Source organism: Bos indicus, chromosome X, assembly GCF_029378745.1.
Source record: "Bos indicus isolate NIAB-ARS_2022 breed Sahiwal x Tharparkar chromosome X, NIAB-ARS_B.indTharparkar_mat_pri_1.0, whole genome shotgun sequence".
NCBI lineage: Eukaryota > Metazoa > Chordata > Mammalia > Artiodactyla > Bovidae > Bos > Bos indicus.
This window is the reverse complement of record NC_091789.1, coordinates 65,466,114-65,492,132: the sequence shown is the minus strand read 5'-3', so window position 1 is coordinate 65,492,132 and position 26,019 is coordinate 65,466,114. Positions and strand designations below refer to the sequence as shown.

Below are 26,019 nucleotides of genomic sequence, written 5' to 3'. Positions count from 1 at the left end.
TCCAGGCAAAAATACTGGAGTGCGTTGCCATTTCCTCCTCCCAGGGATTTTCCTGACCCAGGGATGGAACTCGTGTTTCTTATGTCTCCTACATTGGCAAGCAGGTTCTTTACCACTAGCATTACCTGGGAAGCCCTTTATCGCCTATATTAATCTAAAGTTATTTGCTTTCCTTTATTTCCTTTCCCACTACCATGGGATGGTGGTAAGTCTAAAATATTATCATCTTTCTCCTGAACCACTCTCATATCCTTTTAACTGGTCTCCCTGTGTCCACTCTTGCACCTCTTTAATCCATCCTCCACACTGCTATCAGAGTTTTCATCTTCTCTGTGCTTAAAATAAAGTTAAAAATCCACAACATTGCTTACAAGGCCTTGCATGTTCTTGTCCTTATCAACCTTTCCAGCCTTCTGGAGACTTCTCCTCACTTACTGTGCTTCTTCAAGCATGCCAAGTTTATTTGACCTCAGAATCTTTGCACACGCTGTTCTCTCTATGGAATGTTTGCTATTACTCACCCATTGGATTTTAGCTTAGATATCATCTCAGTAAAGTTTCCTTGACACTCTAGGCCAGGCTAGGCAGCATGCCCTTCACTTTGTATGTATCCAAGCACACTATACTTCTCCGTTATAACACAGCAGTGTCGTAATTATCTGATCTAAGATGTCCATCCCAGTAGGCTGCAACTTGCACCAGGGCCTACCTAGTTTTCACTGCTAGCACATACAGTAGGTACTGAATAAATGTTGAATGGATGAATGAATTTAAGTATTTATCATCTTTGTCAGATTGTAAACTTTATGATTACAAACTTCAGATCCCCTAGCTTAGAATGTTGTATAATCTGTCTCTCTCATTCTCCACCGGGTGTGCGTATGATTTAATCAATAGATATTTGATGTGAAAAATGAATTGAAATTCCTGGAACTACTCAAATTATTTTTCAAAACCTCCTTGCCTATATTTATTATGTGCATTTTCCTTTCCCACTCTACATATGTTCCACATTTTGGTCTCTTTTTTTTCTATAAGTACAATTTATTCTTTATGGATAGAGGAACTTCCACAGTAATTCTCTCCCTTTTAATGCCACCACATTTATTAAAGAGCACAAATGAAATAGCTGCATACACTTAAAACACTATACAATTTTATAAGAACATTATTTTTCCTAAGAGGAGATGTTCTCATTTCTAGGAAGGGAAAGATCATAGCCATGTATATGAAGAGCCTGCAATTGACTGTGAACATTAAGTCAAATGATCAGAGGAATAAGATTTGCATTGTGGGTAGATAATGCATCTATATTTCTACTTCTTCCCTGTAAAGTAGAACTGCAAGGTTTGACTTTGTATAAACTTCTCTACTGCCTGTTAAATACATGTTGCTGCAGCTATAAAATGATTTATGAGATAGCAAAATTCTGTTTCTTTGTTCTGAATTTGGGCACAGGGAGTAGATAATCACTTATAGAGCTCTGTAATTTTCTGTAGAACTTGGAGTGTAATAGAATGAATAGCTTTGAAATATCTATTCAGTGCCTAGAAAGTAAGACACTTTTTTGAGGTGAGTATTAAACTAAATAGGAGTCCAAAGATTAGCAGTGTACTTTTTTTTTTTTTTGGCAGTGTACTCTTGACTTGGCCTCTGTGTAACCAAGAAGGTCTCACCAATCTCTCTGTGCGCATGTCCTCTTTTGTAAAACAGACTTAATAATACCTCCACTCATTACTTACAGGATTGCTCTGAGAAACAAAGTAGGAAATGGAAGATATATCAATAAAAATATCCCACAATGTGGGGAATGTTGCATGATATTGCTGCTTGAGATACCTTATTTCACTCTCCCCTCAAGTCACTTTCACTGGTACCTGGTAGTCATTGCCTATTTTTCACATCTCACTACTAAAGAAATAAACACACCAATAAGGTTGCAAGTAGGGAGAAGATAAAAATTGGAAGGTTGGCGAATAAGAAAAAATAATGACACTTCAAAATTGTAAATACCACAAATTTGTAATTGTTACAGTTTATATTGGGAGACTAATACTCTTTATATTGTTCAGACAATAGATGTTTGTTATCAGTAAGCCAAACAGAACTTATTTTGCAGGGAATAAAAATGACATGCAAATATTATATTTCACATATACAATATAAGCCTATTTCAAATATTAATGGTTTTAAACTAAAAAAATCCAATTTTTCTTCCATACAACTCATTTTGTTTAAAAAAGTGCTTCTTTTATACAAATGGAGGTGAATAAGATGTATTACTAAATATAACTACATCATTGCATTAAATGAACCTGTTTTACCTACTTAGTAAGCATGATGGGGTCTGCAGCGGTCAAACTCATTTATGAGTTCAAAGCTTCAGATTTGGCATAGATGGAAATGTTAGGCTGAATGAACCTGTCTTTACTTGATTTACCTTAATATTTCCTGCCTAGTACATAATACATAATACACAAACCTTTTACAATAAACCTTGTTTTATACAACACATGATTCTGAAATGTATGCAAAGTACACTTTTAGAAATTGAGTTATGTTAAACCTATTAGGAGAGTTTACTATTTCAGTAATTCAAGTAGTGAGTCCTTTTGTTTTGTTGAATTATATGAAATTGCTGATATTTCAGCATTGTTTATTTACATAAATGCCAATTTCATGTGATTCAATGTAATAGAAAGTGAATACTCATTCTTTTACCTTAAAACAAAGTACATCTATATATAAATAACCTATCTGTTTATATACATTTAGGCTAACATGCAATTTTTTGGAGAGTGGGGGTGAGGGAGGGAATTGCCTAGTCGGCACTTTGCATAGATGGATAAATTCAAATTATGCCCATTGATTGCTCTAGCTGCCTCTTTGAGCAGTAATATATGTTAATTAATACATTGGGGGATATAATAAAAATGAATATAAATGGAAAAGTTGTTTTCTTTACAGATGGTTTGCTATGATGAAAACATTCAGTTTGTTTTTCCAAAGACTAAATACCAGGTATGTCACCATAATGACACATCTGCATACATACATCTCCATTTATATTATCACTGGAAATTGTGAGGGGTTATGCTGCTATTTTAGTGCAATCCATGCCATGTACTTTGGTTAATGCTCAGTGAAGATCTGGATCCCATGGGGTGGTTGTGATGAAAGAGGGTGATTGTTTTCCAGGTGAGTAACCTAATCATAAATTAGGAATCTTCATCCAAGTCAGTGATTAAGGAGCAGTTTTAAACTCCTAAAATCTGGGTTGGGGAGATCAGATGGGCAGGGACTAGATGTGCAGTTTGTCTCTTCACCAGATTCAGCAACAAGGCATTGGGTATCTTGCTATTCACTGCTGTTGAAAATGTAATCAGTTCCTTCATTTATCCCGTCACTGACTTCTTAACTGTAAAGTACATTCAAATACTGTGAGCACAAAAGGCAGAGCCTGGAATGAAGAGAGATGTGTGTCCTTAAAAAGTTCTGGGGTATACTGGCATCCTTTGATGAAGTCCACGTATGGCTGCCAAAAGCTATCCTTTTAAAGGGTACATAGGGTCTGGGTGTGACTAAAGACAATTTAAACTCCCAAATGAAATAATATGAATCACTTTGCAATTTGGAAATGACAATGCCAAAAGGGGAAGAGCATGCCCTATCTGATTCTTAGCCTACCTGCTCATCTCTTCCAAATGGTACAGAATGCAGCTGCCATCTCTTATGGTGCGCTATTGTAACAGGTGTGCCAGAGGCAGGCTTGCTGCTAAGTTTAGCTCTGCATGTGGGGATTTCACACTTTGTAGCCCCTTGGAGAGGGGAGTATTGGCAAATGACTGTGTATAAAAGTAGAAAGCACTTGGGAATTTCACCATCATGCTAGATTTAGATCAAAGTAAAGGAGCCAATCTAAATTGGTAACAAACTCAAGAGCATGTCTGGTAGAGGTGCCATTAACCTAACATCCATTCCACTTCTCTCTCACTGTCACAATTCCCAAGGGAGCACCTGGTGGAAATTTGATGACCATATTTTAGGTGTAAGCGAGAACTGATTTTTTTAAAAGCAGGTAGAAATTAACATGAGTATTTTAGTTCTTTGGCAGCAAGAGTATGACCAGCCTTCTAATTTCTAATTTGTAATAAGTAAATTATTAAAAAATCAAATTGTCTCCCACTACTGGCACACTAGGGCTGTTTATGAGAATGCAATTTTTCAAAATATATTTATTTTATAGGTAATAAGTGAAACACTTCATCTTTTGGCAGGGATCAGGAAAGGAGGAACATTTTCTGGGAAAGACAAATGTGACATTTGAGGACACTGATCTCAATAAAGATTTGTTGGAGGGTATTATTTAGTCCTTTCCTCTTTTGTCTCTGTTTTTCTTACACTCAGATCTAAGAGGAGTCTAGTGATGACTGAATAGCTCTCAGATCATTTTTCAGAAAGAAAAACCTGGTACCCCAGGCTTGAGTGTTTTGTCCAAAGCCACAATCATTCAACAACAGAATACCAAGACTATTTCATTTCTGCTTTAAAGTACAGTTGAGTCTTCTTTGCCAAGGCCATCTTTAAACAAAGCTTAAATTTGAGTGCAACTCAATCATGGAGTGTGATGGGGAAGGAGAAAAGGGCAAAGAAGGTGCACGTATCATAAAATGTTCATTATCATAAGCATATTTTGACTTAATTTTCCCTTGGTTTGAGGGAAGCTCATTGTTCCAGATTTTTGTAATATATCTACCACTATCTGAGTTTTTAAAAGTCCAGTAATAGTAATAACACAGATATAAAATGCACATTTTCCCTCTCTAGATGAGTTTGTTCACTAGAAACTTACTTTTGCAAAATTGCTTTTAAAATTGAAACAGTGTCTTTAAAGACTCTGCTTTCATTTGGGACAAACCTGATGGCCATAGTTGATAAAATCACTGCTCTTTTGGGAAAGGGTTTGTGGTCCCTTCCATTAACCTCCAACATGAGTCAAGTTCATGTAACCAGAGGTGATTCTTTTGGGCCTAACTGCGAAGTTAAAACTTGTTCCTTTCTTGGGGTAACCTTTTTGAACAATCAGTCCTTTCAAAGGCAAATTTTCCTTTTTCTTGGAGTTTCCAGGGTTGTGTTTGTTTGTTTTTTAAACAACAGCTGCATATGAATTTCTGTGATCTGAGGGTTGCTCAAGGCCCAGCCTCTCTCTGGTTACCATGGAAACCTACCTTCCCAAGCAGCTACCATTTCCTATATTCTTGGCAAGGAAGGAGTCAAACCTCTTAGATATCCCATAAGCAGAGTCAAGATAAAGAATAACACAAGGAAAGGAGGAACAACTTGTTAAGTGGACAACTTGTTGATTCCTTACACAGGAAGCTACATGTAATGAAGTCAGCTTTCCTGGACATCAACATACAAGGGTTCACTGAGATCCAGTAAAGCTCACTTTCATCCTGGCTTTAAGGAGTAGGAATCCGACTCTGCATCTCTACGTCTGTGAATTGAGGAACACTTTCTGTGCTCTCAGAGGTGATGGGTGAGATGACATGTTTGAGTCGAAGGAGCATCGTGAAGAGCAGGATGAGGAGAATAGCCAAGAGGCTCAGGAATAAGCCCACATACATATACAGGTTGGAATACTTATCTGAAGTAGTGTCAACCTCTGTTGCCAGGGTGGGAAAATGGGCCCGTCCAGTGAGATTTCCATGGTACTTGAAATGTACCTCCGTCATCACTCAAGACTTGAGTTAGTACCTATTTCTAGTTGATTTCTATTGCCCTTGAGGCATTCCACAGTCACTTAGACTGTCTCTGAATATGCTGGAGGTGTTCTAACAATCTCATACACAATCAAAGCAATCACAACCAGAGCCAAGTCAATATTGCATAAGCAAGAAAATTATATTCTAATTTGGCAGTTGCCACACCATCTCTATTTTCCAGCACAGCATCCCTCTCCCAAATAGTTTTTTTTTTTATCAGAACTTCTTAACCACTTTCTTAAAATATAAATAAAATATTTTATTTTCCACAGTCCTACTCCTATAATGATTAAAATAAATATGGCAAAACTGCTTTATAATACTGGAATGAGAACAAGCATGTCTGAGTATTAAATCAGACTTTTTCTATCTTTTGGTGGAGGGAGAAAGCATTCTATTTTATCTACGGCTTATCTAATGTGTGCATTAATTATGTGAATTTAATTGGATTCTTCTGTGGGGAGATTTTCTAAAAGCTTTTGTATATTTCCAGCTCAGCATATCTGAGTTTTTGCCCTTCTTGTCTTTCTGAATCCCCCATAAGTATGGAGCTTGTAAGGTGTCTTCCCGATTGCCACAGCTTGAGGGTTGGAAGTCTAGAGAATGTAACTTTTCTACAGTTTTGTTGACATCCCTCACTGTAGGCTGGAGGGAAAGTGTTGTCAGACCTGGTAATTCTCAGATGGAGGAGGTCTCAGAGATGCTGACAGCAGTAGGTCTAGGCTCAGAAGATTTGACTCTTCAAATTCCTCAACAGATTTATTTTCCTGAAAATCAAAAACAAAAATAAAAGATTTGGGTATCTAAGAAAGAGAGATGGTGATTTCTTTTGAAATAAAAATTAACTGATATATTGCAAAATGGTTTTAGATGGGAAATTTAGTTTTAAAATGGTATCCTGAGTTTTTATCATTTTGAATGCTTTTTTTTCTAAGTGGTATACCTGTTACAAGGTTAAAGAAAAATTCCAGTCAGAGGACAGCAGCTAATAACTTGGCTAGAGTAGGACAGTGTTTTCTAAACTAACTGGTCATAAAATTCTGAAGTACTTATTAAAATATAGACCCTGAGTCCCAATCTGGACTTTCTGAATCATAATCTCCACAGTTGGGCCTGCTCACCACTCTAGAGAATCAGATTTTATTGGTCTTAGGTGGGGTCCAAGCACTGGTATTGTTAAAAAGTTCCCCAAATGGCTCTAAAGTACAGCCAGGACTGAAAACCACTGCTCTAGTTTAACCGAGAAAGCCTAGCACTGAAATGAAGATCTAAATCTAAGGATTTGTTTTTCAAACCCCAGGTCCCAGTGCCATGGGTCACTTTAACAAATTATGGAATTTTCAGGAATGCAGGCTTCCCCCAATTTTGTTTTTGTGTTCTCTGTCTCTCATTTAGGGCTGTGGGGTAAGAATACACCCCCGCCCCCAGTATTTGTAGATCAGAAGTAATTGAAAGGGTGTGTTTGTTCTGAGCAAGTAACTTCATCTTTCATTAATGGTAAAGATGGACTGTTGTCTTTATTGGCAAAAACATTCCAGTGTGTAAATAGGGTCAACTATTTGCTGTTGAAGGCTTCCAAAATAATTTAGCTTGTTTTTCCCAACATGAATTTTGAATATAGGTGACTAAAAAGAACAATACAAAACATAAACTACCATCACCCGTTAAGCTTCCATGTGCAATAGCGGCAGAGAGCTGACAAGGTAGCCCAGTTCTGTCGCTTGTTAACATGCCCAAGGAGCATTAATAGAAATAGCTCCAACAATCACATTACTCTTCCTATAATCTTGATTTTTCCCCCAGCCTAGGAGCCCTTCAGCTTAAAGTTTATATTTACTAGCTCATGGTACTGTACTTTCTGTAATCTGCATGATTCTTAGCCTGCCTACCTATGGCCTCTATCACCTGTGCAGAACCACCTGGTTCACAGAAACAAGAGCAAAGGGACAGGGTATCTTTCTACTGTCTTTGGAGCTATAGGCTAGGAAACATTTTTTGCAATACTTAAAGGTACATCTATTTTGATTTCTGATTCACTAACAAGTGGAAAAGGTAATTACATAGATATCCTTTTGTTCCCTAAAAACACCAGCCCCAAAGGCAGTGGTTCATCTGAGTAGCTTGTTACAAATGCAGATTTCAAGGTCTGTTCTTGGGAGCTCTTTCTCCCCAGACCACTGGATTCTCGACCTTTCTTATTCTCCTAAATTCAGTTTTTCTCAAGAATGTCATGCATGAACCTCCTACGTTACTTAAAATGTAGACTCCTAGGCCCTTCACCAGGCCTATTGAGTTCTAATATTTTGGGTCAAGGCCCAGGAATACGTATTCTAAGCACAAGATTTTCAGGTGATCCTTTGCATATCAAGCTTTGAGAGTTAACTATCAGTTTTTCTATCTAGATATCCCAGCTAAAGAACAAAGCTAAACTGTTCTGTTGGTTGTTTGGGAACCCTACTTTTAAAAACTATTTAAAAGAGTGTCACAGAAGGAATTGTGTCCCCAAAAGAGTCATGTTGAAGTTCTAACACCCAGTACCTGCAAATGTGACCTTATTTGTAAAAAAAAAAAAAAAGGGGGGGGGTCTTTGTAGATGTAGTCAAGTTCAAATGAGGTCATTAGGTTGGCCCTAAATCCAATATGACTGGTGTCCTCATAAGAAGAGAAAGCAGAGGTATACAGGGGGAACACAGAGGTAGAGACTGGAGTGATGCACCTACAAACCAGGGAGGGCCAAGGATTGCCAGTAAACACCAGAAGCCAGAAGAGTCAGGGAAGAATTTTACTCTACAGAGTGCAGAGAGAGCATGGCCCTGTTGATGCCTTGATTTCAGACTTCTAGCCTTCAGACCTAAGAGAATAAATTTCTGTTTTAAGCCACCTAGTTTGTAGTACTTTGTTTATAGCAGCCCTAGGAAACGAACAAATACACAGAGTGATCCCCCTGAGGCCCTAGGATTTTGGAACCTTTGGGGCAGTGTTTCTGAAGGAGGTTCCTTCATCAGAATCACCTGGAAGATTTGTCTTACAAATGCAGATTTCTAGGCCTTTCCCCTTGCTCTCTAGATCAGAGTCTCTCTGGATAGGACCCTGAAATCTATATTTGTGACAAGCTACCCATTCAGGGTTTCTAAGTACACTCTGCAAGGAATGGTTTCCAGTCCCTGCTGCCCATAGGGTCACTTACTAAACTTTTTGAAAATATGTCTATCTGGGGCCTTCCCTCAGAGGTTCTGATGCTGAAGGTTTGTGTGGGGGGAGGCCCAAACAGCTGTAGTACTTAAAGGTCCACATGTGGTTTTGATATGCAGCCAGGGCTGAGAAGCACCACTCTTCAAATAGAATGGAGTGCCTGAGAGTCAGGACTGTGACAGTCCCCAGCAGCCCACATGGAGGCATACTTTTTTCACCTGGCCTCCAGAACACAAGTAGTAGGAAAATCAACACTCACTGTTAGTGCCGTCCAAGTGGGAAAAGTCTCAATAGTAGTATACTGTCTTTTTCGTCTCCCATGGACCTCCAAGTACACATATTTGGATAAGTCAGACTCCCTGGTTAGGCACACTGTCGTCATGGGTGCCTCCAGGTTCTCTTTTATTTGTTTACTTAGTAACACCCATGAACAAATACCTGTGAACAAGAACCTACTGACTGTAAGATTGAGAATAATAATTTACATGATGCCTACCTATGCTCCTCCCTATCAAATTCAATATTCTGAATTTTGTTAATCATTACCTTGCTTTTATTTACACACACACCCCATGCCTAAACACTATGTTTTTTATTTATGTTTTTAACTTTATAAAAAAAAAAAGTGTCAAGCTATATGTCTTCTTTGTGTTGTGCTTTTTACTCTACATTGTATCACTATATGATTTATTTATAACTATTCTTATAGGATGAAAAAGGAATAAATATTTGGTAGTCCACATATTACCTTTTAACTTTATTCCATTCTCCTTAGCTTGGCATTCAAGGCTGTCCATGCCCTGGTCCTAGCTGACTTTAATTCCTTCCACTACCCTACTTTCCAATCAAGCTGTAATGCTCACTGACACCTATTTCCCTGCCTTCATGTTTTTGTTTGATCTGTTCCTTCTATCTTTGTATATATCTGCTTGGGGAAATGGTACCATTCTTCATAGTTCAGCTCATGAAACTGACCTTGATTTCTTATCAAATCCTAATTTCCACAGGCTCTCTATCCCTCCTAGAGAAGTTACATTCACCTAATATTGTAAGTATCTATTTTCTGTGTTTTTTCCCAAGTTGTAATTTATAAACTCCTTGACGATCTTTTTCAACCTTCCATTCACTTCCCATGTGGCTCAGTGGCAAAAGAATCCGCCTGCCAATGCAGGAGACACAGGTTCAATCCCTGGGTCAGAAAGGTCCCCCAGAGGAGAAAATAGCAACCCACTTCAGTATTCTTGCCTGGAAAATTCCATGGACAGAGGAGCCTGGCAGGCTGCAGTCCATGGGGTCATAAAGAGTCAGACTTGACTGAGCATACATGCATGCACGTGGTCCCTTATGTAACCATGCTTACAATAGCTGCTCAATAATTACTGAATAAATGCATGGATATGACTGAAGAAATGCACTTAACACTGAAAATCTGGAGAGAAGCACAGTGTTATCTCTGTTTCAATACATAATAAAGGTTGGGGAAGTGCCTGAAACTCCCTTTTTATTTCCCTCCCCAACTCTTCTATCTCTTACTGTGCAAAGAAGACTTAAATTTCTGAGTATAACCTAGAATTAAGGAATAATCATTTTGGGGGAGTTCCCTGGCAGTCTAGTGGTTAGGACTTGGCACTTTCACTGCTGTGGAGCTGGGTTCAATCCCTGGACAGGGAACTAAGATCCTGCAAGCTGTGTGCCACAACCAAAAAAAAAAAGGCATAATCACTTTGTTAGAAACTTTGCTCTTGAATTATTTCAGTTCCATGATTTTAAAGGAAAACTACATGGAGTGGGTTTATGGCCTGAAGTTTTAGACAGTTCAGTTGTGTCTATAGATGCTTTTCATTAACAATTAATAATACTGCCTGTAAGACAATCAACCCTGAATTTTCCTTAAATCTAACTATTTATGAAATATTTATTAGAATTCTATGAAGCTTGAAGAATCTGTAGATAACAATACTCTCATATACAGTTTGTCAACTTCGTTAAACATTTCATTTGAGGGTTTTGAAAACTAACCATATATTTCTTAAAACCTCTGTGTCTGCAGAACACCAAACATCCTGTTCAATTCAGAGAGGTCTATCAGTTCAATTCCTAAAATCTGAAGGATTTTGAAATGAGTAGATGAAAAGTTAGATATGGGTGAAGGGGATCCTCTTTCTTAATCTGTTCCTATATCTGTGACAACTTCTCATAAAAGCTTTCCAAACAGGATCACCATAGCTCTCTTAGCTAACTATTGATGAGTTGCACAGACAATGTGATTGCTCTATTAAAAGGTCTGGACCATTTGGAAAGAAAAACAACCATGCAATTTCAAAAGAAGCCAAAATTATATTAATTCTAAAAAATCTGGTTATTTTGGAAAGACCTTTGTAAGATTATAGTATCCTACATTTTTTTCTGGAAAGATAAAAAAATGAAAATCAGTCTCTAGTCTTTGTAAAAGTAATGGAAAGCTGATGAGGGATAAGGAGAGTGAGGAATAGGAAAATGGGAAAGGCATTAGGAAAAGAAGGGAGATGGAGGAAAGGGGAGAAGAAGGAAGGAAAAATGTGAGAAGGTGTGGGAAGTGCTGATAAGAGGTGGGAGAAAATGAGTGGTTAAGAGGCACAGATGAAGATAGGGTAGAAGGAAAACATTGGAAAAGAGAGGAAGGAAGGAAAGTGGGAGGGGAGATTGGGGGAAGGGAAAATGGAAAGAGATTAACTTAATAACTGGCCAATGTCCAACATTAGCCTGGACATCTGGTTTACTTCTAATGTAAATCAAAACACCTACAAGCAATGTGAATGTACCTCTGATTTTCTGATTGTATGTTTTGTCATTAACTTGGTACATAAAATTCTTGGCAAAAAAAAAAAAAATCATGATTTTGGTATGAACGTTGAAATGCCAAGTCTCCGATTATGTTCAACGTCAGCACACAAAAGCAAACCTCACAAAAGCAAAATAACATACATACCCAGACCATGAATTTTGCTCCTTAAAATGAGAAGGGAATGTGAAGCTTTGCCCATCCATCAACATGGGAGAGGAATTCCTAGGGTGAAACTTATTTCTAATAAGAGAAACAAAGTTCTGTATATATTCAGACTGACACATTCAGCAAACCTTTGAGTGCAAACCAAGTACCAGGCCCCCTGTGAAGTGCTGGGGATATAGAGATGTGTAACCTCATCCCTGTTTTGGTCCTCAAGGAGCTCCCCATAGTTCCTTTTGCTTTTCTTTAATGTGATAAAGTTCTGAAATAATTGGCAATTCTATATTTTTCCAAATGACACCTGCTTATAGAATTTCAGAGCTGAAATCTCACCACATTGCTAAGGAAAATGATCAGTGAAACAACTCAGAAGAGAGTTTTGGCTCTTGCAATAGCTTTCAGGAATTAAAGCATTCTGTTCGCATTTACCTGCCCGGTGTGGGGGAGAAAAACTAAGGGGGTGGGAACTGTTAGAAAATCTAGTTCCACAGGAGCCTGTGAAAAAACAGTTCCAGCCACAAGCGCTTCTTCAGTCGCTGAAGCCATTAAGTAATAAGCGTTTCAAGTGAGAGCTGCTGTTATCTTCCGAGGCAGACAGAGCCGGTTTGTCACACCTGCAGATAAATAACCGCGTTTTCACCATAAATAACATCATCATATTTCCAAGTCTCTCTTACCTTTCTCGTGGCTCATGGGATGAATGGGGCTGGTCTTTTAAGGATCCCTTTTGAAGCTTACACCGACGGGCAAGTTGTTCAGGAATATCTCTGGAATATCTGGAAAATAGAAAGAAAGCCTTGTTTTGCCAGAGAAACAGGACTATGTTCATGCAAAATACGCTTTCTCTTTCATCCTCCTGAAGAGTCAGATCTTCCCAGCGCAAAAGAGAAAAGCAACCTCTATCGGTGACTTAAAACGCCGGTTGCCACTTACAGCTTCAGAGCGCAGTTTCAGATGCCTGCTCCTTGTAAACCCCGAACAGCCAAGAGAATTGTCCCTTTGGATGTGTATATACCATCCGGAACACTTGAATGGAAGCAGCCTGAATAGTTAAGTCCCCAGTTCCTCTTTTGCAGGCAACAGTTTGGAGAGTGCGGGAAAGGTAGTGAATCAGCTCTGCTTTGCCTTAGCGGCTGGGAGCCTCAGAGGGAGGAGATAAGAGAGAAGCTCAGGAGCAAAGTTTGTCTAAGCCTTCCACTTTAACCCCTTCGAGGTTTCTTCATGAATCTGTAAGGTTAGCGAAGACTCCCTGTTTTTGTAAAAGCCTCTTCATAGAACATTTAAGGAAATAAGATCTCCTGCTCAAGACTTTTTTCATCTTAGGTTTTATAGTAATTAATATATGTGTAGAATTAAAACCAAACATGCCAGGATGTAGTGATATTTAAATAATTCCATCTTTATAAACAGTATGTGTGCATATATATTTCCCCAGGTTTGGGAAACGTTTTTTTTTTTTTGTTTGTTTGTTTGTTTGTTTGTTTTAGGAACCAACTGAATTCTTTTATTTTGAAGTTTTTGTGGAGATTTAACATCAGTCTTAGAATCTAGGTCTGAGTTTCTAATGGGGGGGGTCTAAGCTTTAAGTAGAATATCTTTAAATAAGGCATATTTATCCCAGGTATATGTGCCATTATAAGTGATTCATCCAACTAGTTTAAGTGCCATTACTGTGTTTTATATGGGACTTCCCAGGTGGCACTAGTGATAAAGAAACAGCCTGCCAATGCAGGAGACATAAGAGATATGGGTTCGATCCCTGGGTTGGGAAGCTCCCTTGGAGGGGGGCATGGCAACCCACTCCAGTAATCTTGCCTCAAGAATCCCATGGACTGTGAAGCCTAGCAGGCTACAGTCGATAGGGTTGCACAGAGTCAGACACGACTGAAGCCACTTAGCACGCATGCACATGTTTTATGTATTGTGGCAAGAGAAAGGAGATTAACATTTCTTGAGTGCTTACTCCATGTCAAGCATTTAATGTAGAGAATTTCATTTAATCCTTGCAACAAGTCTGTAGTTTGGATATTATTATTCTCATTTTACAAATAAGAAAACCAAGGCTTAGAGATGAAGTATATCACATAGTTTAATAAGCTTGGAGCCAGTATTTGAAAACAAGGAGCGCTATCCCAAAGTCTCTGCTCTTTTCTCTGCAGCAGTAGTTCTGAACCTTTGGTGGGTGTTCGACTGCTTTGAGAACTTAATGAAAGCTATGGATTGTCCACTTTCTTAGAAATAGGCATATAATTTCTGTGCTCCATGGCCTCCTGGTTAAGAACAGCTGAATGTCCTCATGTCACTTTTCTAATATTATAGCGATATTAGTGCCTTGTTCATCCAAAAACTCATGGTCATCAACAATTTTTATTATGGAATTAATAATAATAGTATATAATAATAATGTGGACTTCCTTGGTGGCTCAGACAGTAAAGAATCTGCCTGCAATGCATGCAGGAGACCCAGGTTTGATCCCCAGGTCTGGAAGATACCCTGGTGAAGGGAATAGCTACCCTCTCCAGTATTCTTCCCTGAAAAATTCCATGGACATAAGAGTCTGGCAGGTTACAGTCCATGGGGTTGCAAAGAGATGGACAAGACTGAGCAACTAACACTTTCAATTTCATAATAATAATAGCATAATAATGTATAATACCAATTTTTAAGAAATTACTGCAGTGCTTTTTCCTTTTCCCCAAATTCTCTTTAACAAATCTTGCATCTTTTATCTTTTCATTTCCCTCATTCTAGCACTTACAATGGGTTAAGACTCTCCTTGAAATCACCAGCATAGTCTAATACCTTGTGGAGTAGGAAAACTGGAATATAGAAAACTGGAGTAGTATGCTCAAGATTCATGAAACTACAGGGTAAACATGATGCATTTTTCGAGAGGATCAATTTTACTTGAAATTTCAGATAGGAAGAACATAGGCAATTTGAGTGATAATTTTCAAGATAGTTTATATAACAATGAAACCATATTGTGGAATAAAATCCAAATGTTGTATACACTTTTTTTACCAAGCATGAGACTTCAGAGAAATATTGCACTTGCAGTGGTGCTTCATTGGGCTAGCCAGACTTCTCCAGGGATATACGTTCATTCTATTCTGCCATTTGGAATAATTTGGTGAACAAGTTTGAAGATCATGTTGTAATGAAATGATGATGGATTTTGAAATCAGATAGACCTAGGTTTCAGCCTCACCTTTAATCTATATTTTCTGGGTTACCTTGAGATAGTCAATTAATTTCTTAGTTTTATTATTTTAAAGGAAGGGAAAAACTCTCTTCATGAGTATTAGAAGAGAAAACATCTCTAAAACTACATGGTAGATGCTCAGTAAAGAATGAAGTTACTTGAATATAACTGGAGATCATTAGAGATAGTCTAATGTTTCCTACCTAATTAGGAAAAAAAAAAAGGCTTAGGTAAAAATAAAATAAAATTAAAAAAAAAAAAGAAAAAAAAAAAGGCTTAGGTAACATGATATTAAAATTTAAATTTCCAGAAAGACATAGATGGCCTACAATAGATGGGAAATTCCAAAGCCAGATCATGATATATAGAATTTACAAAGGAAATGTTCCAGAACAGAGTCCAAGAAATTAAAAGAAGTCTCATTGTGGAGGAGAGTGGGGGGAAAACTTGTGAAAACACGTCTCTGAAGAGATCTGTTGGCAGGCTAAGACTCCACTCCACCTTCTACAGGAATGCTGGAATGGTGGAGGTATTACCTCCTTCACCTCAACAGTAGGGAGAGGGATTTCTCCAGACCACTCAGAGAGCTTGACATATGTTCTCTGCAGTAGAGGCCGAGAATTGGAGCTGCATATTCCGAGAAAGCGAACATGGTCATTGGCAGGAGGATAGGGTTGACTGTGTTGGGACTGGCCAGCATTCCAAGAATTTATCAGGCAAGGGATGTTTGAGGATTTCCTGGGAATCAATCAAAAGGGTGCCATGCTAGAGATAGGGAGAACAAATGTGGGGTCACACTGGACACAGTCTATTAGAACCACCTAGATGTAGAGAACCTAGCAAAAGAAAAAAAAAAAAGGCTGGAGATAACTGTTGGATTCCTAGGGGTGGAGGGAAGAGCTGTAAACTACCAACCTGGATATAAATTATAAACCCAGGTCTCCCAAATAGTATTGCTGAGTGATCCTCAGTCATGAGGACATTTGAAGAACCCAAAGAAGATCCAGAGACCTAGAGAGTAGGAAGCCATTTCTTCTACCAAAGAAGAAATGACCAATCCCTTTACCTCTTGTCCTTCTTCCTGCTTCCACCTTGGTGAGGGTCCAAATCAGAGCTGGCAAGTGGGAAGAGAAAGAAGAAAAGCTATCATCCCCCTCTTCAAAGGCAGATGGCCAACACCTATAGGCCTCAGTGTGGGGTGGGAGGGCAGACCTTATTTCTTAGTAAAACTTGAAGAGTTTGATTAATATCTTAGCCTGAATATGTCCTGATTACTGAATCAAGACTGTGTTTTGTGATTTCGAGTGATTTTAAGACTGTTTATTCTTGAAGGAATGAACAGAAAAGTCATAGGCCTTGTCCAAGTTTCCATCCAAGGTCAGAGAAATTTTATACCAAAGGAGTATATTTTATTGGACATTGGGAGACAAAATAAAGTTGTGTTTTGATTCTATCATTAATTATACTTTAAAAAATGCTGGTTATAAACGTTAATTCATTCCTTCATTCAGTGAATATCTGAATGCCTATGTGTGAGCCATTGTGCTAAGAACAGGACATACTATGAAATGAAAAATAGTCCTTACCCTCAAATTGTTTATGATCTATGGCAGGGGTCAGCAAATGCTGAACTTTTTCCGTAAAGGGCCAGATAGTAAATATTTTAGGTTTTGAGGGACACTTAAGATCTCTGTTGCATATTCTTCTTTTTAAAAAAATCAATTCTATAAAAATGCAGAACCATTCTTGGGAGCTAAAAAGAGGTCACAGGTCAGATTTAGCCCACAGGCCCTTGTTTGCTGGCTCCTAATGTGTGGAAGAAACAAATTTTTTAAAACCACCAATTATCATACATTTCTTATGTTTGAAGTTGTATTTAGGATCCTTGGGGAGGAGATACAGGAGAGCATTACCTAACTCTAGAGAACTGCGACTTCCTGGAAGTGGCAATATGGATTAGAGATCTGAAGGATGAGTAAGAATTGGTCAGGGTTACAGGAGGTGAGTGTTATTCAAGGCAGAGGGTGTTGCCTATCCAGAGGCATCAAAGCTTGACAGAGCTTAGTTCACTTTAGAAACTACAGAAGGGAAAACTGAATTTTACAGAGGTTAAATACTTTGTTCAATATCACACAACTAGTAAGTGATGGAGCTTAAAATCTTAACCCAGGTGTGCCTGAGTCTAAACCTATGCTCCTAACCACTGTATCATACTTCTGCCCTGGTACTAAAGCTGTTTCTATCTAAGATCCACTTCTTACTTTCTGCAAATCAGCAGCTCTTTCTGGCTCACTTCTGATTCCCCTGGGGGTAAAAATGTCAAAGTTCTAGAAGGGCTTGCAAGACCTTAAAAATAAAAAAGTGAATCGATAATGTTGGATTGTCATGATTAGAATTCTAATTCTCCCTTTTAAAAATAACCCTTTAACCCAGTAAAACCTAGCTCAAGCTACTCAAATTCAGAGCTTGCTTATTTCTTTTTTTACAAGAAGGATCCCCCCACCCCCAGCCTCAGCAGCCTCGGTAGCTAAGCTCTAGCACTATGATAATGTAATTTCTTACCTTCTTGTTATAGATTTATAATGAGATAATAGTACTCTCTGACTTGGATTACATATGGTGATTGGTCCAAGTACTGCTCCTATTTTCACCACTCATATTGATGACCTTGGCCAAATGAGTTTACTAAGTACAGATTAAATCTGTCAATGTTTTAAATTGATTATTTGGTGGATTTTTATTTTCCCCATGGTTTGGAAAGCTAGGTTAGCCATGTAGCAGCTACCCCTTGGAAACGCTCACCTTAAAGTCTGCCATGCATGTATATTTCACATCATACTCTTATGGTACACCTTAAACATATATATATATATATATATATATATATGTATATGTATATGTATATTTATTTATAAACTTATATGGCTGTTGTTTTTCAGTTGCTAAGTCATGTCCAACTCTTTGTGACCCCATGAACTACAGCACGCCAGGCTTCCCTGTACTCACTATCTCCCTGACTTTGCTCAAACTCATGTCCTTGGAGTCAGTGATGCCATCCAACCATCTCATCCTTTGTTGACTCCTCCTCTTGCTCTCAATCTTTCCCAGCATCAGGGTCTTTTCCAATGAATTGGCTCCTTGCATCATGGCCAAAGTGTTGGAGCTTCAGCTTCAGCACCAGTCCTTCCAATGAATATTCAGGGTTGATTTCCTTTAGGATTGACTGGTTTGATCTCCTTGCAGTCCAAGGGACTCTCAAGAGTCCTCTCCAAAACCACAGTTTGAAAGAAACAATTCTTCAGTGCTCAACCTTCTTTAGGGTCCAGCTCCCACAGCCATATATGACTACTGGAAAAACCAAAGCTTTGACTATACAGACCTTTGTCAGCAAAGTAATATCTCTGCTCTTTAACACACTGTCTAGGTTTGTCATTGCTTTGCTTCCAAGGAGCAAGTGTCTTTTAATTTCATGGCAGCAGTCACCATCTGCATTGATTTTGGAGCCCAAGAAAATAAAATCTGAGACTGTTTCCAGGTTTTCCCCATCTATTTGCCATGAAGTGATAGGAGCAGATGTCATGGTCTTTGTTTTTTGAATGATATATTGGTGCTTATACATACACACACACACACACACACACACACACACACACACATTGGGGCTTCCCTGGTGGCTCAGATGGTAAAGAATCTGCCTACAATGCAAGAGACCTGAGTTCTATCCCTAGAAAATCCCCTGGAGAAGAAAATTGCTACCCGCTCCTGTATTCTTGCCTGGAGAATTCCATGGACAGAAGAGCCTGGCAGGCTACAGTCCATGGAGTCACAACGAGTCGGACACAACTTAGAGACTAACACACACACACATGTATTTCACATTGTACACCTTACACTTCACATGTTATGTATCAGTCTGTTGTTGTTCAGTCGCTAAATCATGTCTAACTCTTTGCAACCTCATGGACTGTAGCACACCGGGCTTCCCCACTGGGCTTCCCTATTATCTCCTGGAGTTTGTTCAAGTGGTGCTGCTATCTATCTCATCCTCTATTGCTCCCCTTCTCCTGCCCTCAATCTTTCCCAGCATCAGAATTTTTTCCAGTGAGTAGGCTCTTTGCATTGTGGCCAAAGTACTGGAGCATCAGCATCAATCCTTCCAATGAACATTAAGGGCTGATTTACTTTAGGATTGAGTGTTTTGATCTTCTTGTAGTCCAAGAAAAGCCCAAGAAAAGCAAATCTGTGCCTGCTTCCACTTTTTCCCCATCTATTTGCCATGAAGAGATGGGACTGAATGTTACGGTCTTAATTTTTTGAATGTTGAGTTTTACGCCAGCTTTTTTTTTTTTTTTTTTAAATATTTGAAATACAACTTTATTCTGATTCTAAACGAAAAAGAATGGGAATGACAGTAACAAACAAGATTCCACCTCTCAATATTGTCATGTGACTATAGCAGTCTTATATTTGAAATGCAAGGAGGAAACAGCTGTGTTCCAAAACACCTAAATATCCAGGTCCAAAAAAATGAAGGTTTTTTTTTAAACTGCCACATTCAGTCCAAAGCCCATCCATCTCCTTCAGCATCCAAAGATTAAGCGTATGTTCTGTTTAGCTATGTAATAAAGTAGCAAACATGCTGCACCACTGACATCACAGAACAGTTGCGAATAAAACTGGACTTCTGATGCTGGGCCCCAGCTTCACTTTCTCACAGGTCATCATCTTCATCCGGGAGAGCAGTTGTCTGAGCAACCTGTAAATTGTGCTTGTACTGTGCTGCCAAGGCTGGGTCCATGACCACTTTGGCAGGGCAAGAGCAGGCATGGTGACAAACTCCAGGTAATGGTCTCCGATCAGTTTTCTAGCAAGCCAGAGGAAGGGCTTTTCAAAGCTGTAGTTACTTTTGGCAGAAATGTCATAGTACTGAAGATTCTTCTTTCGGTGGAAGACAATTGACTTTGCCTTAACCTTTCTGTCCATAATACATACTTTGTTGCCACACAGCACAATCAGAATGTTCTCACACACTCGTACCAGATCTCTATACCAATTAGGCACATTCTTGTAAGCAACCCTTGATGTTACAGCAAACATTATAATGGCACACCGAGCTTGTATGTAATAGCCATCTCTCAGTCCACCAAATTTCTCCTCACCAGTTGTATCCCATACATTGAACTTAATCGGTCCTCTGTTGGTATGGAACACAAGAGGATGGACCTCAACACCCAAGGTAGCTACATGCTTCTCTAATTCACCAGATGACGTTTCACAAATGTAGTTTTTCCAATAACACCTTCACCAACCAAAACATGTTTGAACTGAACTTGGAGTTCTCCTTGGCCAGTCATTGCAATGTTACTTCCAGAAATGTCTCTGCACTTGTCTGACTGCTAAGCCAGCTTTTTCACTCTCCTTTTTCATTTTCATCAAGAGGCTCTTTAGTTCCTCTTCACTTCCTGCCATGAGAGTGGTATCATCTGCATATCTGAGCTTGTCAATATTTCTCCCAGGAATCTTGATTTCTGCTTGTGATTCATCCAGTCCGGCTTTTCCCATGATGTACTCTGCATATAAGTTAAATAAGCAGGGTAGCAATATATAGCCTTGTACTCCTTTCCCAATTTTGAACCAGTGGTTCCATGTCCAGTTCTAACTTATTTCTTGACCCACATACAATTTTCTCAGGAGACAGGTAAGGGATCTCCCATCTCTTTAAGAATTTTCCACAGTTTGTTGTGATTCACATAAAGGCTTTAGCATTGTCAATGAAGCAGAAGTAGATGTTTTCCTGGAATTCCCTTACTTTCTCCAAGATCCAACAAATGTTGGCAATTTGAACTCTGGTTCCTCTGCCTCTTCGAAATCCAAATTGTACATCTAGAAGTTCTTGGTTCACATAACTGTTGAAGACTAGCTTGAAGGATTTTGAGCATTACTTTGCTATCATGTGAAATGAGCACGATTGTACAGTAGTTTGAGCATTCTTTGGTATTGCCTTTCTTTGGGATTGGAATGAAGACTGACTTTTTCCAGTCCTGTGGCCACTGCTGAGTTTTCCAAATTTGCTGACATATTGAGTGCAGCACTTTAACAGCATCATCTTTTAGGGTTTGAAATAGCTCAATTGGAATTCCATCATCTCCACTAGCTTTGTCCTTAGTAATGCTTCCTAAGACCCATTTGACCTCACTTTCCAGGATATATGGCTCTATGTGGTGACCACACCATTGTGGTTATCCAAGTCATTAAGACCTTTTTTGTATAGTTCTTCTGTATATTCTTGAAACTTCTTAATCTCTTCTGCTTCTGTTTGGTCCTTACCATTTCTGTCCTTTATTGTACCCATCCTTACATGAAATATTCCCTTGATATCTCCAGTTTTCTTGAAGAGATCTGTAGTCTTTCCCATTTTATTAATTTCCTCTATGTCTTTGCATTGTTCACTTAAGAAGGCCTTCTTACATCTCATTGCTATTCTTTGGAACTCTGCATTCAGTTGGGTATATCTTTGCTTTTCTCCCTTGCCTTTCATTTCTCTTCTTTCATCAATTATTTGTAAAGCCTCCTCAGAAGTCTTCATTATGACCCATTGGACATCGTGGGTGGCCCTGCATGGCATAGGTTCTTTGAGTTACTCAAGCCCCTTCACCATGCTAAGCCTGTGATACATGAAAGGTATATGTTATTTACATCTTAACAAAGCTGAAAAATAAAATAATGCTTAAAAAGGGACTATATTGAAGTTCACTGTTCTAATGTTTCAGTATCCTATAAAATGGGCTATTATTACTAAATCAACTGAATGTCATCACAGCAATATATATGATACTTCCAGAAGAAATAAAGTAAATAGCAAAGTGAGAGCTCAAACTTAAATCAAAACAGGTTTATAGGGAGTTCCCTGGTGGTCCAGTGGTCAAAACCTGGCACTTTCACTGCCAAGGGTCCAGGTTCAATCCCTGGATGGGGGCCTAAGATCCTGCAAGCTGTGCAGCATGGCCAAAAAGAAACAAAACAAAAAACAGATTTATGCAATTCAATAAATTAAAGACAGCAGATTGATTACATACATATATTACCTCTTCATCTCAAGATAGCAAAAGAATGCAAAAGATATAAATTCATGATGTTGAAGAGAATGGAAAAGGAGCCATTAGTGGATGAAACTTGGATAAAAGCTGGAAAGCAGATGGAGGTGTAGGAACTGACAAAGTAGTATAGAAGAAGCTACAGTTTACAATACTTGCAGAGGGGTGATACAGTGAAAGAGAAAGTCACCCTTCTCTGCATAAATGCTACATTTGAAAAAAAAGAATGAGTGAGATGTAAGGCATAAGGGTTGGAGAAGGGATAAATTATTATAGATTTTTTTAATAAGTCATTTTTATAGATTCCTCCATTACCCACCCCCCACCCAGTCTGGTAGACAGAATACCTTGTAGTCAGAAATGTCCTCCATGAGCTCCAAAAATTGACGTTATTCTTTAAAGAGATTGAGAGGTCCAAGAGAAAAGGCCTCCACATTTTTTTGCATTTAGAAAATCCAACAACAAAATGACTAGCTCCCTATTCATGTATATGAAGTTCCCAAACACTTTTTTTTACTGTCTCATTCTTCCATGTGAACAAAAGAATCAATGATCACCAAATATTTAAGGAAAACTTTCAACATGAAAGAATGATGTACAGATAGAAAAAAAAAAATCAAGGGCTCTTGAGAGACAAAAGAGAGAAGAGAGGCAAAACACTCTAATTAGTAAACTCAGAGAGATTCAAGGAAACATTTCATTTATATAACAGAAATAGGATATCTGAAAATAAATAATAAGAGGTCAAACAAAAAAATTAAATTAAAAAATATGATTATTGAGATGTAATTCAAGGGAAGTTGGAAGAGTTGAGGAAATATAAAAGAAAGCACAGAAAGACTAAAAGAAGGAAAATGAGATAGAAAATAACATGGTATACAGAAGGAAAATTAGGGAGATTCAACATTTGACTAATAGTAATTCAAGAGAGAACAAAGTAGAGAGAATTATCAAAGAAATTTTCAGAGTATATTCTTATGAAATATCAGAGTAAAAAGTATAAAGATATCGTCAAAGCTTCCAGAGAGAAAATAGTAACCTACAAAGAAATGAGAATGATATTGACCTTGGTGTTCTTTATTTGAATTAAAGTCTAGTTGATTTACAATGTCATGTTATTTTCATGTGTATAGCACAGTGATTCAGTTATGTATATATATTCTTTTTCAGATTCTTTTCCCATATGGTTGTTGTTTAGTCACTAAGTCGTGTCCAAATCTTGCCAGGCCCCTCTCTCCATGGGATTCTCCAGGCAAGAATACTGGTTGCCATTTCCTTCTCCAGGGGATCTTCCTAACACAGAAATCGAACCAGGGTCTCCTGCATTGCAGGCAGATTCTTTACTGACAGAGCTATGAGGGAAGTCTCTTTTCCCATATAGATTATTACAAAATACTGAGTTTAGTTCCCTGTGCTATACAGTAGGTCCTTATCGGTTATCTACTTTATATATAGTAGTGTGTATATGTTAACCTCCTAATATTATCTTGCCCCCACCCCTTTCCCCTTTGTTAACCATAAGTCTGTTTTCATCTATTTCTGTTTTGTATATACATTCATTTGTATCTTTCTTTTTTTTTTTAGATTTCACATATAAGCAACATTATATGATACTTGTTTTTCTCTGTCTCGCTTACTTCACTTAGTATGATAATCTCTAGGTCCATCCATGTTCCCGAAAATGGCATTAATTCATTCTTTTTATGGCTGAGTAATATTCCATTGTAAATGTATACTACATCTTCTTTATTCATTAAAAAAAAAAAATCAATGGACATTTAGATTGCTTCCATGACTTGGCTGTGGACAGTGCTAAAGTGAACATTGGGGTGCATGTATCTTTTAGAATTATAGGAGGTAACTACAAGAAGAAACAGCCAAACAAATAGAGGGGGCTGTCCTGGGTGGGGGTGGGTACATAAATATGAGATGTGGTGTGGTGGAACAGATATCTGTTGCTTTGCACTGTAAGCCCTCCTTTATTCTATTATGTTTTAACCTTGGGTGTGTATTACTTTGGTAAATACTTTTGAATTATTTAAGAAATTGAGCTATTGTTTTTTTTTTTTTTTTCCAGTTTCTTGTCCAATGAAGATGGTCATCATAGATAATGAGATTTAGAGCAGAAAAAATTTCATTATCAAGCATTTGTTGAACACTTATTATTTGCCTAGCACCCTTCCAAGTGCTAAGGTGTCTTAAACATTCCACAAGGAGCTTGAAACCTAGTTGGGCAGAGCAAACCAGTACTTGAATAATTAGAGGATGAAAATACATAGTAAATTTAGTGTACTAAATTATGCCCATTAAAAGAATCTGATGGCAGGAAGATGAAATTAGTTTGGATTGAAATTAGGAAGGGCTTTGGGTAGATCTGGGGTTTATTTCTAGCCATAAATGATGGAAAAGATAGGAATAGGTCTAGAAGATAAGTGTGTTAGGGAAGGGAAAGACACTATGAACAATGACCTAGCTTTTTATTTACTCATTTTTTCTACTTTGCTATGTATTATTAGGTAGAAATTTTTATCCTCTGTAATATCAGTAAAATGCTTTCTCTTTAAATCTCTCTAATATAACAACAGACTGGTTCCAAATTGGGAAAGGAATATGTCAAGGCTGTATATTGTCACCCTGCTTATTTAACTTATATGCAGAGTACATCATGAGAAATGCTGGGCTGGAAGAAGCACAAGTTGGAATCAAGATTGCTGGGAGAAATATCAGTAACCTCAGATATGCAGATGATGCCACCCTTATGGCAGAAAGTGAAGAAGAACTAAAGAGCCTCTTGATGAAAGTGAAAAAGGAGATTGAAAAGTTGACTTAAAACTCAACATTTAGAAAACGAAGATCAAGACATCTGGTCCCATCACTTCATGGCAAATAGATAGGGAAACAATGAGAACAGTGAGAGACTTTATTTTCTCGGGCTCCAAAGTCCCTGCAGATGGTGACTGCAGCCATGAAGTTAAAAGACGCTTGCTCCTTGGAAGAAATGTTACAACCAACCTAGACAGCATATTCAAAAGCAGAGACATTACTTTGCCAACAAAGGTCTACCTAGTCAAATCTATGGTTTTTCTAGTAGTCATGTATGGATGTGAGAGTTGGACTATAAAGAAAGCTGAGGGCCAAAGAAATTGATGCTTTTGAACTGTGGTGTTGTAGAAGACTCTTGAGAGTCCCTTGGACTGCAAGGAGATCCAACCAGTCCATCCTAAAGGAAATCAGTCCTGAATATTCATCGGAAGGACTGATGCTGAGGCTGAAACTCCAATACTTTGGCCACTTGATGTGAAGAACTGTCTCATTGGAAAAGACCCTGATGCTGGGAAAGATTGAAGGTGGGAGGAGAAGGGGATGACAGAGGATGAGATGGGTGGATGGCATCACCGACTCAGTGGACATGAATTTGAGTAAACTCCAGGAGTTGGTGATGGACAGGGAAGCCTGGAGTGCTGCAGTCCATGGGGTCGCAAAGAGTCAGACACAACTGAGCGAATGAACTGAATATGACAACTTTCTCTGAGTGGATTATTTTTTTCCTGCTGACAGTGCAGTAAATTTTCTGTCGCTTTGCAGAATGGGAACTGCCATTTACTAAATGAGCTTTTCTCTATTGGTGCCAAGTCTTAATAAAGACAGATGGGTTTCCCCCGTTGTGCTGCTGCTTCTCATCTCAAGCTGATGAATTTGAGATTGAGAGTCTGACCCTGTCATTGTCAAGTAATATAAAAGGCTTCATCCTTATTTATTGCCATACTTTAATTACT

The 26,019-nt window shown here is 38.3% G+C and overlaps 2 protein-coding genes and 1 pseudogene across 4 annotated transcripts in view; 1 reads left to right on the top strand and 2 right to left on the bottom strand.

The window, feature by feature from the left end:
• DCX (doublecortin) overlaps nucleotides 1–26,019 on the top strand; it is a 399,925-nt gene that overhangs the window by 140,356 nt on the left and 233,550 nt on the right. The window lies entirely within an intron of this gene.
• SERTM2 (serine rich and transmembrane domain containing 2) lies at nucleotides 1,612–13,075 on the bottom strand. The gene is made up of 3 exons (XM_070783510.1): nucleotides 12,877–13,075; nucleotides 12,621–12,719; nucleotides 1,612–6,532 (listed from the first exon to the last, which is right to left on the bottom strand). The coding sequence occupies exon 3, from the start codon at nucleotides 5,733–5,735 to the stop codon at nucleotides 5,463–5,465; it is 273 nt and encodes a 90-aa protein (XP_070639611.1). The 5' UTR covers nucleotides 5,736–6,532; nucleotides 12,621–12,719; nucleotides 12,877–13,075; the 3' UTR covers nucleotides 1,612–5,462.
• LOC109555047 (GTP-binding nuclear protein Ran-like) lies at nucleotides 19,795–20,503 on the bottom strand (annotated as a pseudogene).

Coding starts and splice junctions, on each gene's coding strand:
- SERTM2 (XM_070783510.1), bottom strand. CDS start 5,735: ATGACGGAGGTACATTTCAAGTACCATGGAAATCTCACTGGACGGGCC.